Here is a 14,145-nt window from a genome sequence, read left to right as displayed (position 1 = left end):
AGCTGGGAGACTAGGGGAGGGGAAGCGAGAGCGGCTGGGACGGGAAAGAAATGCCAAAGTGAGGATGAACCTATGCCAGCTCAGCCTAGGCTGGCATGGCTCCCCGCCATTCAACCGCATCCCTCTAGCTCAGCACAGCCCAGGCCTTGGTGCACCCTCAGCTGGTGTATGGTGCAGGGGAGAAGCTGGAGTCTGGGTGGGCAGGGGGCTGCATGGGGAGGCAACTGGCTTCCCAGAGGGGGAGGGCCTGGCATTCCCCTGGCAATGGAGTTGGAGAGCAAGGGGCCCAGTGCCCAGGGGAGCAGGGATCCTACTTTCATGAAGCTGTAAGGAGCCAGATCACAGAGCCCCCTCGTCTTTCCCTCTCCCTCCTTCTGCTCTTTTCCTTCCCACCTGGTCCTTCCTCTCTCCAGCTTCCTCCTTCCCCTGTCCCGTCTGCCTCCCTTTTCTCTCTCTCTCCTCCATCTTCCTTCCGCCTCTCTCCCCTCCTGTCCCCCCTTCTCTTTTCTCTCCCTCCTCCTTCTCTATCTTTCTTCCCCCTCTCTCCTCCTTCCCCTTTCTTTCTCTCTTTCTCCTCCTCCTCTATCTTCCTTCCCCCTTCTCCCTCTCTCTCCCCTTCCCCCTTCCTTCTCTTCCTCCCCATTCCCCCCTCCCCAATTCCCTCTCCCCTCCCCTCCCTGTGCTGCATGGAAGGACTTTGGCACCGCGAGTGGCTCGTTCATCGGGCTCCTGCTCCGAGCCGCCGAAAGGAGAGTAAAATGTTCCCGCTTATCTGCTGGGAGAGGCCGGCTCGGTGGGCAGGGTCTGGGCAGAGCTTATAAGCCGCCGGCCGCCGCGGGAGGCTCCCTGGCCAGGCGCTCCGGGTCCGGGCAGACGCGGGTGCCAGGATGCCCCCAGCTCTGCGGCTGCTGCTGCTCTGGCTCGGCGGGGCGGTTGCCCTGGAAGCCGGGCTCCTGCCCCCCAACACCGACGCCAGCGAGCCCGGGGCTGCCCTCTTCGCGCAGGGCTACAACAGCTCCGCCGAGGTGGTCCTGTTCCGGAGCGTGTCCGCCAGCTGGGACTACAACACCAACCTCACCGAGCCCAACTCCCAGCGCCAGGTAGGAGCCCCGGGCGGGGTCCCTGGGGGGGGGTCTTTGGGGCCACGCCGCGGGCTGGCGGGGTGCAGCCCAGAGCAGCCCCACCTGGGCGGCCCAGCCCCTCCCGGGGGAGCAGGTGCCGCTCAGGGTCGGTGCCGCCCCCTCGCCCCTGCCTAGGGGGATCGGGCACTGGAGAAAGCAGAGCCAGCCCCCCCATCCTCCCTCCCGGCTCCGGCTGACTCTGTGCCGCTCCTGCCTGGGGCTGGCACGGGGAGGGCTGAGCAGCTGACTCGGACCGGCTGGGAGCTGCGGGGAGCGGACGCGGTCATCGCTCGGGACCCTGCAAACTAGAGGGGGCGAGCGGCTGGCCGGGAAGCCGCGGGGATGGGCGGGGATGCTGGAGAGCGGCTCCGGTTCAGCCCTTTCCCCGGGGGCGGCAGCGAGGCTGGTGCCCGGAGCTCCCTGCCCGTGTCCCCGCAGCGCTGGGATGCCGCGAGCCGGTGCCCTGGCTGCCGGCTGGGGATGCTGGGGCGGACGCGTGGCTCCGCTCTGGAGACTTGTCCTAGCTCCGGTCTTCTCCTTCCTGCAGTGGGATCCCGGCTCCCTCTGCCTGCCCATGCTGGGGAGAGGAGGGAGGGTGGATGGGGTCCCCTGGCCTGGGGATTCCCGGCTGCCATAACAGCTCTGGGAGCTATGGGGTACAGTAGCCACAGGCTGCTCTAGCCTGAGCCGGGGGCAACGGACTGAATGGATACTGCCCCTGGCACCTGCCTTCGGACCCAGGCCCTGAACTAAAGTTTCATTCCTGTGCCAGTGCCCCCTGTGTGCCAAGACCCTCGCTGTGCCAGAGGGCAGCCCCTTGCCCAGAGCTGCCAGGATCGGGGCAGGGTTGTGTTGGGCAGCTGAAGATCTGGACCATAAGTGATTTTGCGTAGTGTGCATGTGCCTACATGTGTACCGAGGACCTGGCTGAACTGTTTGTGTGTCAGGACATATCTGTATGTGTCCAACTTTGGTCTAGGTGGATGAGGCCAACCCTTCGATCACCCCACTGACTCCTGTTGGGATGTACCAGGCATGTCAGTGAAGCAGCTAACATTAGATGTGTTTGTAAGTGGGTGTGTGTGTGTGTGTGTGTGTGTCATAAATGTCTATATACATATGTGTGTGCAAATATGCATGTATATGTGGAAGTGTGTGTACAGTGTATAGATCTGACCACAGGGGAGTGGCTCGACCTGTATATATACATTACTCTGTTACTCTGTCCAAGAATATACACTTTGTATATTCTTGGACAAGATAACAAGTCTTGCAGATGGTGGGAAGCGGTAGACATGGTATATCTTGACTTTTGATACTACCTCGCAAGACCTTCTCATAAGCAAACTAGGGAAATGCAGCCTAGACAGAGCTACTATAAGGTGGGTGCAAAACTGGTTGGAAAACTGTTCCTAGACAGTAGTTATCAGTGGTTCACAGTCATGCTGGAAGGGCTTAAGGAGTGTGGTTCTGCAGGGATGTTCTGGGTCCGGTTCTGTTCATTATTGTCATCAATGATTTAGATAATGGCATAGAGCAGGGGTTCTCAAATTGGGAGTTGGGACCCCTCAGGGAGTCGCGAGGTCATTACATGGGGGGTTGTGAGCTGTCAGCCTCCACCCCAAACCCTGCTTGCCTCCAGGATTTATAATAGTTTTAAATATATTTTAAAGTATGTTTAATTTATTAGGGGGGTCGCACTCAGAGAGGCTTGCAATGTGAAAGGGGTCACCAGTAAAAAAGTTTGAGACCCACTGGCATAGAGAGTACACTTATAAAGTTTGCGGATGATACCAAGCTGGGAGGGGTTGCAAGTTCTTTGGCGGATAGGATTAAAATTCAAAATGCTCTGGACAAACTGGAGAAATGGTCTGAAGTAAATAAGATGAAATTCAATGAGGACAAATGCAAAGTACCCCACTTAGGAAGGAACAATCAGCTGCACACATACAAAATGGGAAATCACTGCCTAGGAAGGAGTAGTGCAGAAAGGAATCTGGGGGTCATAGTGGACCACAAGCTCAATATGAGTCAACAGTGTAACACTGTTGCAAAAAAAGCAACCGTAATTCTGGGCTGTATTATCAGATGTGTTGTAGCCAAGACACGAGAAGTCATTCTTCTGCTCTACTCTGCGCTGATTAGCCCTCAGCTGGAGTTTTGTGTCCAGTTCTGGGTGCTACATTTCAGGAAAGATGTGGACAAATTGGAGAAAGTCCAGAGAAGAGCAACAAAAATGATTATGGGTCTAGAAAACATGAGGTATGAGGGAAGATTGAAAAAACTGGGTTTGTTTAGTCTGGAGAAGAGAAGACTGAATGGGGACGTGATAACAGTTTTCAATACATAAAAGGTTGTTACAAGGTTGAGGGAGAAAAATTATTTAACCTCTGAGGATACGACAAGTAGCAATGGGGTTAAACCATCCTTGCTGCAACTTAGGTTGGACATTAGGAAAAACTTCCTAACTGTCAGGGTGGTTAAGCACTGGAATGAATTGCCTAGGGAGGATATGGAATCTCCATCATTGGAGATTTTTAAGAGCAAGTTGGACAAACACCTGTTAGGGATGGTTAGACTTAAGTTCCCTCTAAGCTGTGTGGCTGTGCAGCAGGCTGTCAAGGGCCAAGCAGATGCACAGCCACAGGGGCCTGGACTGGAGAGGAGAGAGGTGCCTCTTCCCCAGCCCCAGCCCCGGAGCTGCCACAGCCAGGAAGAGGCATCTGAGGGAATCCTCTTTCCCCGCCGCAGCCCCAGGGCAGCATGCACCCCAAACCCCTCATCCTCAGTCCAACCCCAGAACCTGCACCCCCAGCCAGATCCCTTACCCCCCACACCTCAACCCTCTGCCTGAGCCCTGAGCCCCCTCCCACACTCCAAACCCCTCGGCCCCATCCATGCCACACATCATGTCCATATTGGTGCACATAACAAAATTCATTCCGCACATGGATGTAAAAAATTAGAGGGAACATTGGTCTAGATAATATTTAGTCCTGCCATGAGTGCAGGGGACTGGACTAGATACCTCTCGAGGTCCCTTCCAGTCCTATGATTCTATGACTGGGGGGGGAGGGTGTGTGTGTATGTGCACATGCAAGATTCAGATCTAAAACCAAGACCCAGGAGGCCCTTATCCAACACTTCCCCTTTGCTGATGACACAGCAGTGACAACCCACACAGAAGCTTATCTTCAAAACCTAATGGACACTTTTTCCAAAGCCTGCCAAGACTTCAGGCTTACTATAAGCCTAGAAAAGGTAAACATGAGCCAAGGAGTTGAGGAAGCATCATCTATCAAGCTCAACAAGCATGACCATGAAGGGCAGGGATAGCTCAGTGGTTTGTGTATTGGCCTGCTAGACCCAGGGTTGTGAGCTCAATCCCTGAGGGGGCAAAATCAGTACTTGGGAAGGCAGAGGGCTGGACTCCATGACCTTCGGGGATCCCTTCTAGTTCTTTGAGATAGGTATGTCTCCATATATTTATTTTATTTTTATTTAAGTGGTGAACAAGTTCACATACCTTGGGTCCACTATCGCAGTCAACCTTTCACTTGAAATGGAACTCAACATCCGCATTGGAAAAGCTGCCACAAAACTTTCTAAACTGAACAAGAGGGTCTGGCAAAACAACAACCAGACAGAACACACACACATCTGGGTGCATCATGCATGTGTTCTCAGCTCACCTTAGTATGGGAGCGAGTGTGGCCCACCCACCTGCTGGGTGGGGTGTTCTGCCCCATCTAGTAGCACTGAGGCCACTTAGAGAGAGAGATTAATGAGTTTGCTCTACACAGTCGTAGCTAACAAGGAGTTGCCTTTTAGCTCATGTGGTAGAGGCTCAAGGTCCCAGGTTCAATCCTGGCTGCTGATGACCGGGGTCTGTTGGCGTTACACAAGACATGGACCTTGTACTCTCACCAGGAAAAGAGGCTCCACAGCTTTCTATACGCGTTGCCTTTGTCAAATCTTTGGACCCTCCTGGAGGGATGGAGTCACCAACACTGAGGTGCTCAAACAGGGCAGCATACTCAGCATGCAAACATGCCTCTGCAGGCTTGAGCATGTGTGCCAAAGGAATGATCGGTGGATCCTGAAGTTCATCCTCTGTGGTGAACTAGTATCTGGAAAAAGACCCTAAGGATGCCCAACATTGCGTTTCAAGGATGTGTGCAAGCAAGACCTCAAAGAAATGGACGTGGGCAACTGGGAAAGTCACACTCAAGATGGCAGCCTTTGGAAACAAGCTTAACAAAGGTCTCTGGAGTTCTGAGAGGAAGCTGCCCAGCTTTGCAGAGGAGAAAGGATCTCGCAGATGGCAGAGCCCAAAGGGTCAAAACATCACCTTTAAATGTGACAGATGCGGCAGCGAATGTCTCTCTCAAATGGGTCTCTTCAGCCAGGTTTGCGGCTGCCATAAAACCAACGGAGTAAATTCTTAGCCCCTCAAGAGTGTGCATACCCAGGGTCTCTCAAGACTGAAGGATGCCTACTATGACATGCATATTCATATGTGTCTGCATTTATAAGAATGTGTGTGTGATATGTGCATTTGAAATATGTGTGTGTGTATGTGTGCGCTAAGTGTCCGTCTCCAATGTGTGGTCAATGTCTCCTCCCCGTGCATGGAGGAGTCTCCACAATGGCCCCTCACGCATGTCTGGAGGGCCAGCAGTCTCTTTTTCAGAAGGGATTGTCCAGAGTCAGCTCATTCAACAGAGCAGCCCCCTGAAGGGGGGGTTGCGTGGCCATTCACAGCCCTGCCAGGGCAATCAAGAAATCACAGGGAGTGCTTCACTCAGAGGCATCTGCACTCTGTTTGCATTCTCCTAGTCTGGCAGGGCTGGGGACATTACAAGGGCAACATCCTGCTGCTTGATGACTGAAAAGCGGCAGCTGTGAAATGATCTCACTTCAGTGCTTGCAATAAGATCCCCATTGCAGCTATGGCACCTGTAATGGCAGGCTCACAAACAACTCCGCCCCCTGGATTAAGTCTCCCCCTGCCCAACGAGAGTCTTGTACCCCTTTTAATGGCACAGGAAAAGGGAAAGTGAACTTACACAAGAGCAAGTGGTAGGGAACCCCAGGCCCCTGCTCTAGCCACTGGGCGCCACCGCTTCTGCAGGCAAAATATCATGCTCACCAATGTTAGTGGAGAAATCAAGCTGACAAAAAGGAACCATGGTCAGAAACCTTGGGTCCAGCCAAATCATGCCCAGCCTGGACCAGCTGGGAGGTCAAAGGTGGCCCTACGTTATCTTTATCTCTCCCTCACTCCTGGGGGAAGCTGAGCACTTATTATGCCCCCCCCCCATATATTAGAACAGCCTCGGGGCTGCTCTAACCTACTCCAGTTGCAACAGTCCCTAGGGCTGTCCTGGTGGCTAATGCTCCCTGGAATGCAAGGCCCTTTTGGAGTCTATGGCACAAGGGGACAAGACTCAAAGCCGAGACGCTGGCCCAAGATTTCAGGGTGATCTCATGCACCGTGGGTTAGAACTTCAGCAGCCTGGGCTCTGCCGATCCACCTCAGCGTGCGAGCTGAGACTTTGTTTTGTAATAGACGTTTAACAACAGACACCACATGACTTTGGAGGCTCTGACATTTTAAAAGGAAAACAGGAACAGGGACAGCAAACAGGAACTGTGCTACCAATGTCACAGTCGGCTTAGGAAGGGAGTGTGGGCTAGTGGTTAGCATGAGGGATTGGCAGTCGGCACGGTGGGGAAGGGTGACAGCTTTCTCATAGCATAGGTGGGGCTCCTCCTCAAAGCCCTTGTTTTGGGAGCAGAGCCCTGAAGCAAGGCTGTCTAGCAGGCCTCCTCGAGTGACTTTTCTTATCAGCCAAGCCAGGCAGAAGGGAGGGGTGAATCGAGTGGGGCTCTCTCCAGCCTGCCCGAGCTGGAGGCGCTTTGAGTGTCCCTTCCAGGGGGTCTGAATTGCTTAGCTGGCGGGAAAGCGCCAGAATGACACGTCTCTTCCATTATCCCAGCCCGCAGCCAGCGGCGTTTGCACCAGCCCATCGGGTTTCCTCATGACCGGCGCTTGCCTACAGCTCAACAGGAATAAAGAGAACAGGCCGGGTCCTTCGCCGTATAAATTGCTGGAGCTTCATTAACTTCAGTGGAGCTGTTGATTTATACCAACCGGGGATCAGGTCTGGTAAACTTTAGCTTGTCAAAGCTTCAGCAGAGAGTGTCCTGGGCAAACCCCTTCCTGTCCCCAGCGGATGATGCTCCAAAGGTCCAGAGGAGACTGATTTTGTCCTCAGATCTACCCCTGCAAGCGGGGAGCCCCTGAGACTGGAAGGGCCCTGGGATTGCGGGGGGGAGGAGACACACCTAATATAGCCTAAAATGTGGGCTGCTATGTGGGCAGGTCTCCTGAGGCACCTGGTCTCCTTTCTGTTTGGTGACTGGCCATCTGGTAGGAGAAGAGCAAATCTGGGCTCCCCTGTGTGAAGGTTTCTTCGAATGGCTGCGTGATCAAAACTTGATTTGTGCGACCGCAAAGGGGGTCAAAGCAAAGAGCCGTTCCACACCCCCAGGTGGGGTGACCAGCTGTCCCTCTTTTATAGGGACAGTCCTCATATTGGGGATTTTGTCTTATATAGGCGCTTATTACCTCCCATCCCCTGTCCTGATTTTTTACACTTGCTGTCTGGTCACCATACACCCAGGCACGGCCGCATGCACCATTTAGCTGTATCCACCCACACCTGCTACCCAGGAAATGAGGCCTAAGTAATGAAGAGGAGAATGAAATGAAACAATCCAGCCTACTTGGAGACTTGGCTGAAAAGGCTTAAATAGCAGCTAATGAGCTATCCAATAAACACCAAGAGACTGCCCCAAGAATACACACTTAGCATGTTTTCCTTCCCCTGCCGCTATGTTGTCAGATTTGCATCAGGCCCATCTTGTAAAGTCGGCATTTCCGCCAACAAAATCTTCACACACACTACAGGCGAGAACAGCTACCAGAAAGCCTTTCGACCCTGCAGATTGACAGCCGGTCCCCGTGGCCACATGCCTTCTGCTCCTCTGCGTTTGTGGGTGAAGTTCATCAGGCTTGGACTGAGTCAAACCCTGGGCTCCTTACTCAGACAAAACTCTCATTGAAGTCAATGGATCAGGCCCTGAGGCCTTCACCCAGACCCTGTGTAACGATGGGGCTTGCTGGAGTTGATGGTGAATTCCGAGCAATTACCCACTGGAAGAATTGAACCCGGGTCACGGCGGATTCTCCATCTCTGGCCATTTTAAAATCGAGACTGGGTGTTCTTTAAAAGATCTGCTCGAGTTCAAACATGAATTCTTAGGGGGCAGTTCTAGGCCAGTGTTGTACAGGAGGCCCGACGAGACGATCGCAGTGGTCCCTTCAGGTCTTGGAATCGATGAAGAAAAATAAGTCATCCCAAATTCTCCATCCATTTTTAAACAACTCCCAAGAACCCCTTTGTTGAGTGGCTGGGCTCCAGGAGAAGTTTTATGAGTCTATTACAGGCTTTGCATCAGCCAGCCCAGGATTTTTAGAGTATGAGGTGCCAGGTTCAGTCCCTACAAACGACCCTGCGTCCTTGCAGTTTGTTTTTGAGACCTTGTTTTTTTTTTTGCAGCGAACTCTCCAGGTTGCATCCGTTCCCAGAGTTGCTGAGCAGCTCAAGCCTGCGGGTAACACAGCCTTGGTTGTTCTCCACAGCGTACCTTCCCTATGACAATGGCCAGCATCCGGTCACTGGGAGAAGAGGAGGAATCTTGCCAAGAAATAAGATTGCCTCCCTGCCTGCAGCCACAGTGCACACAGGAGAGGCCTTTGCGAATGACTGAGCAGCGTGATGCGATCAGAACGGGGCTCTCCCCAGAAACGAAAGCACTAACAGGGCGAGCTGCCCATCCCTGGCTCACCTCCTCTATCCTGGGGTGGATGAAGTCTGTCTCCGAGGCCAAGCCATCCCCTGAGATTGCCCACACAGGGCCCACCTAATGCCAGGTGTGACAGCAGTACGTGGGAGGTGGACACCTACCTGCCGGTGCCTGAGGCCACCAAACAGCTGATGGAGATGTGGCTATAGCTCTCTGTCACTAGGGCTAATGCCATTGGCTGGATGTGCTCTGTGGTCCCCAAGGCGCCCGGGGCCCAGAACTACTCCATGCTTTTCAGGGCTTGGGTCCTTTAGGATGGCATTCATCTCTCCCTGCCGAAACTCTGCCTAGGGGGGCTTTGTGCAGGGATGGGGAAGGCTGAAATGAACCATGACTAGCGTTCCTAGAAGAAGAAGAAATGAGCCCTTGACGGGAAGGCCAGTACTGGCTGCAAACCAGCCCCTCCATATGTCCTATGTGAGGGTGTCCCTGTTTGGCTGGCCCTTTAAGGGGAGTCAGGCTTAGCCTTATGTCTGACAGATCGGTCTATCCCCCCTGTAGTGGGGTGGCTCCCCCACTCCAGCGGAAAAGGGGTTAAAGTCAGCCCTGGGGGGAGGCTGTGGCTGAGAGCTGCTAAGCTGGGCTGATTGGGGAAGTGGCTGCAGCTGGGCCACGCCCCAATCAGGCCCCAGCTGGCCTGTATAAAAAGGCTGGGAGCCAGGTACCTAGAACTGTCTCTCCAGGTTGGGAGAGAGCAGAGCCTGGCTGCCTTGCAGAAAGGGGACTGGGTGTGCAGCAGCGTTGGGGAAGGGCCAGCTGAGCAGGGGGGGATCCAGGCTGTCAACTCCCTAGGCTACAGGGCCTGGTCCTAGGCCCACAGAGGTACTGGGAGTCAGGCAAAGGCAGCAGGTCTGAACCCCCTTGCCTATGATGTGTGGCTTTTACACTGCAGTCTGCCCCAGGGAGTGGGAGCTTAGTGATGGCTGGCAGTAGCCCGGACTGAGGCAAGGTGGGGATTAGAGGGTTGGGTCTTCCTGGGTGGGGGGGGGAGACTGGTGGGGTATTGCCAAGGGGCAGCCCCAGGGTAAAGGGGCACTGGGGTCTGGGAGGGACATGTCAGCTACAAGCAGGACACCAGCCTGCAGAGGGTACCCAGGCTGGAAAAGAGCTAATTCCCTGAGATGACCAGCAGGAGGTGCTGTAGGGGTGAGTCTGGGTGCATTACACCCTGCCTCACACACGCACCCAGGTGATCCTGGTCACTAGGAATTGGATGGCTTCAGTCAGTTGTCAGCTGTAGCTGGGAAAGAGACAGGTGGCTTCCATAAAGGCCTGGGAGAGCCCAGTGAGGGAGCAGAGCTGCTGAAGGAAAGTTCTCTCCTGTGATGGGCTGAGAGGGGAGAAAGAGGCTCCTGGGGCAGGCTTGTGGGGGAAGGCCAAACCTGTGGCCTGTAGGTAGACTGGGAACAAGGATCCCAGCCTGTGGGAAGGACTCTGGGGAGCAGTGGAGTTAGAACAATTTGTAGAGTGAGGGAGGGGGGTGCTGAGAGCCACTGAACCAAATCACAAATATTTATGATGGAAATCGCTTCAAGCCGGGGGGAAGCTCTGAGGTAGAAGCTGGAGCTCCAGGGTGAGAGTCGGGAAGGTCAGCAGTGTACGAGCGAGCAGGATGAAGGGGGAGTCCAGGGGGTGGAGGGCATGTTAAGGTTTATTTTGGGGGCTTCCTGGTGGTGAACCAGAGGGTCTGTCCCACTTCCTGGCTGAGCTGGGTCTCAGGCCCAACCAGCAGTGGGGGTGGAGCCAGCAGGTGCAGAGCGGGTCTGGCAGGAAGCCCTGATACAAGGTGCCGATCCCCAGAGCAGAGTTTTGCCTCCAGGGGAACTGAGGTAGGGTGAGTAGTGCCATAGCAGGCCAAAAGGGGGCATTGTGGAGACCAACCCTGCCACAGGGGGTTGTGGACTGACGGCTCCATCTACGCTTGAATTCTCCCTCCATGCCACAGAGGAGGTCTCCTTTGTGGCATGGAGGGGTGTGACCTCCCTGTGTGCCTGCCTTTCCTGCCCCTCACGGCTAGGCTTGGTTGGCAGGAGGAGCCTGGTGTGACCCCTCTGTGCCAGGTGGAGTGTGAGAAACAGAAAGGATGTGGAGCTGCCCCTGAACTTGCTGGAGTGTAAACAAGAATGTGGAGTGGGCAGCGGCTGATGGAGAGTTTCCAGGCTCATCATCATATCTGCCCACCAGATGCTCCAAAGCAAAAGAGTCAACTCATCCCTTTCCCTGGGCTCTCTAGGGTGGGAATCAGTCCATTCCAGAGCCACCTTTCCATCCCCCACCCCTGCAAACTGGGTGTTTAACATTGCTCTGTATTGTCACCTGACAGCTACTCAGGTGACAGCTGTAGGTGCACACAGCCCACCAAGCAACAAGGGGAGGGGCTGGTTGCTGCCTTGCTTGGCATGTGGGTTTGATGAAGCCAGGCTCCTGAAGGCTAACAGTCCCGTTTTGCTCATTGGAGGGAGCCCTGTGTCTGTATAAAATGAACACATCAGTCGCATTTACAGGAATCGCAAATACTCCCGGGTCATTCAGATTTTTTTCAGGGCATGAAGCTAGATCTATGGGTCTCTTTCCAATTCAAAGCCAGCTACCCTGAGGCCGTTGCCACCTGAGAGGGGCTATGTGACATCAGATTGTGGGACTGCCTAGCAGCCTGGTGCCCACATCACTAAATAACCCCCCAGACCCCTCACTTGTTAGTAATGTTATAATTAATACTTAGCTCTTAGTTAGCCCTTACCGAGGAGGCCAGTGTCATTGTTCCTGTTTTACAGGTGGGGAAACTGAGGCACAAGATGGCAAAGAGACTTGCCAAAGGCCCTCTAGCAGGTCAGCCGTAGAGATGAGACTAGAACCTAGGTCTCCCAGGCCCATGTGCTAGTCACAAGACCATGCTGGCTCCTGAATGCAAATGGGAGTTGGTTGACTGGAATGTGTGCTCACAACACACACACACTAACATTGAATTCATCTCTACATTCAGCTATCTCTTTATATGCAATAGATTTTTGTCTGATACATCTAGATGCTGCTGGTGCCTAGACTTGAGTGAGGGGCATGTTAGAAATACTTTGGGTAGACAAATGGCTAGAGTGATGGGTATCTAACTATGAAATGTTGCTCCTTTTTGTTTTCAATGCACTGTGCCTTTAAACTTCCCAGAATTCTGCCCATGCATGTAGAGACATTTGCTGCAGCCTGTTCCCAAGTGAAATGCACACACTGCACTCTTTCCACTGGAGACTGTTTTTTGTTGGTTGGTTTGTTTCCTTAGTTTAAAGTAAAAGTCTCCATATTGGCAATTTCAGCCATTCCAAAGTCAGGCTACAAAAATCATGAGATTGGGTTAAAAAGCAAGAATTTTTAAAAATGTAGGGTTCTTTTTTCGTTTCTTTGCCTTGTATTGTCTTTAGTTTTTCAGGTTCGCTTGCCTTATGTTTTCAAGGTTTTCTCTGCAACCACGAGAGCTAGAAACTTGTTTTTTAAAAAAAAAATTAAATGGAAACCAAGATTCTATCATCACATGACTCCAGGAGTTGGTTCTTTAAGAAAAATTCCAAAGATTGCAAGATTTGTGATTGGATCATGAGAGTGAGCAACGCTGAGCTATCTTTGAACCAAAGATGGGATTTTTCCAAAGTGCTCAACCTTGGCTCCTGTCAGGGTCGAGGGGAACAGGGCTGAGACTCTGCGCTTTGGAAGATCCCTCCTGGAAGGTGCATGGCATGTCCTTGTGGTTAGCAGAGCAGGACAAACAGATTATGTAAGGAATAGGTTGGTTCCACTTTCTCCTAAGGTTCCATGTATAAAAGGTTTAAGCACATTGCAGACATGAGCTGTATGTGTCCCGATGATTTTAAGCACATGCGTAGAAGCTGCCAGAGATAGCTATCAGCAAATGATTGACTTGTTGGACTCTCTAACTGTGTAGGAAAATATCTCAATTTCCTGTTAATCATTTATGGCCCACTTATAAATGGAGCAGGTTTTTCCCCTGCAAACAGTGCGGTTTATTCAACTTTGCCTGTTGCAGGTGCCAGCAGGGCTGCAAAAGATGCACATTTATCCACAAGACACTTATAGTGCACCTGCTGCCCCTGTTCAGTTCAAAAGTGGGACCTCACATGACTCCCTTTCTGTAGCTTGTGTGCCAGCTGGAGAAGCTCCAGGCAGGGAGTGGAACTTGGAGCGATTTCTACATTAGCTGGAAACCGGCGTCTCCTCTTAGAAATGTCAGAGATCAGTGCAACCCTGTGTCTCACCTGATTATTTCCCCCTTCCTAGTCAGATCTCCTGCAAAGCGCAGTCCTTACACGGTGACTTCCTCGTGAGCCGCTGAGCCACAGGGCTGGCAAGGTTTTCATCTGCACAGCTGCAGTGCTAGGGTTGCCCAGCATGTCTGGGCAATGAGCCATTGGTGTCGGTTGCCAGAAGCGAGTGGAGGGCAGCAAGTGAATGAACGGGGCAAGCTGCAGGAACCCAGCGTAATGAGGGAGGTTGTTTCAACAGCTGGGGGAATTGCTGCTGATGGGGATCAAAGCAATCATGACTGAAAGGAGTCCTGCCATCTGACGGGCCAATGGCCTTGCTGGGCATGAATGGTTACACCCATCATCTGAACAAACCCTGGATCTTAATACCGGGGGAAAGTTATTTACTTGTTCCTATAATATAAGAACTAGGAGCAACCAAATGAAATTAATGGGCAGCAGGTTTAAAACAAATAAAAGGAAGTTCTTCTTCACACAGCGCACAGTCAACCTGCGGAACTCCTTGCCTGAGGAGGTTGTGAAGGCTGGGACTATGCCAGGGTTTAAAAGAGAACTAGATAAATTCATGGAGGTTAAGTCCATTAATGGCGATTAGCCAGGATGGATAAGGAATGTCCCTAGCCTCTGTTTGTCAAAGGATGGGGATGGATGGCAGGAGAGAGATCACTGGATCATTACCTGTTAAGTTCACTCTCTCTGGGACACCTGGCATTGGCCACTGTTGGTAGACAGGATACTGGGCTGGATGGACCTGTGGTCTGACCCAGCACAGCTGTTCTTATGCATTAGTTGTACAAACCCTGGGGGTTGGCCATGCC

The 14,145-nt window shown here is 52.8% G+C and overlaps 1 protein-coding gene across 1 annotated transcript in view; it reads left to right on the top strand.

Moving 5' to 3' along the window:
- Positions 1–658: 658 nt before the first annotated feature.
- Positions 659–14,145, top strand: part of ACE (angiotensin I converting enzyme) — a 57,192-nt gene continuing 43,705 nt past the window's right edge. The window contains exon 1 of the mRNA XM_030541103.1: positions 659–1,100. Coding sequence (XP_030396963.1) covers positions 888–1,100 — 213 coding nt within the window. The 5' untranslated portion in view covers positions 659–887. The remainder of the gene's footprint in view (positions 1,101–14,145) is intronic.

The sequence above is a fragment of the Gopherus evgoodei genome, chromosome 23 (assembly GCF_007399415.2).
Source record: "Gopherus evgoodei ecotype Sinaloan lineage chromosome 23, rGopEvg1_v1.p, whole genome shotgun sequence".
NCBI lineage: Eukaryota > Metazoa > Chordata > Testudines > Testudinidae > Gopherus > Gopherus evgoodei.
Note: the sequence above shows the minus strand (reverse complement) of the source record. Positions and strands in the feature narration are given on the sequence as shown.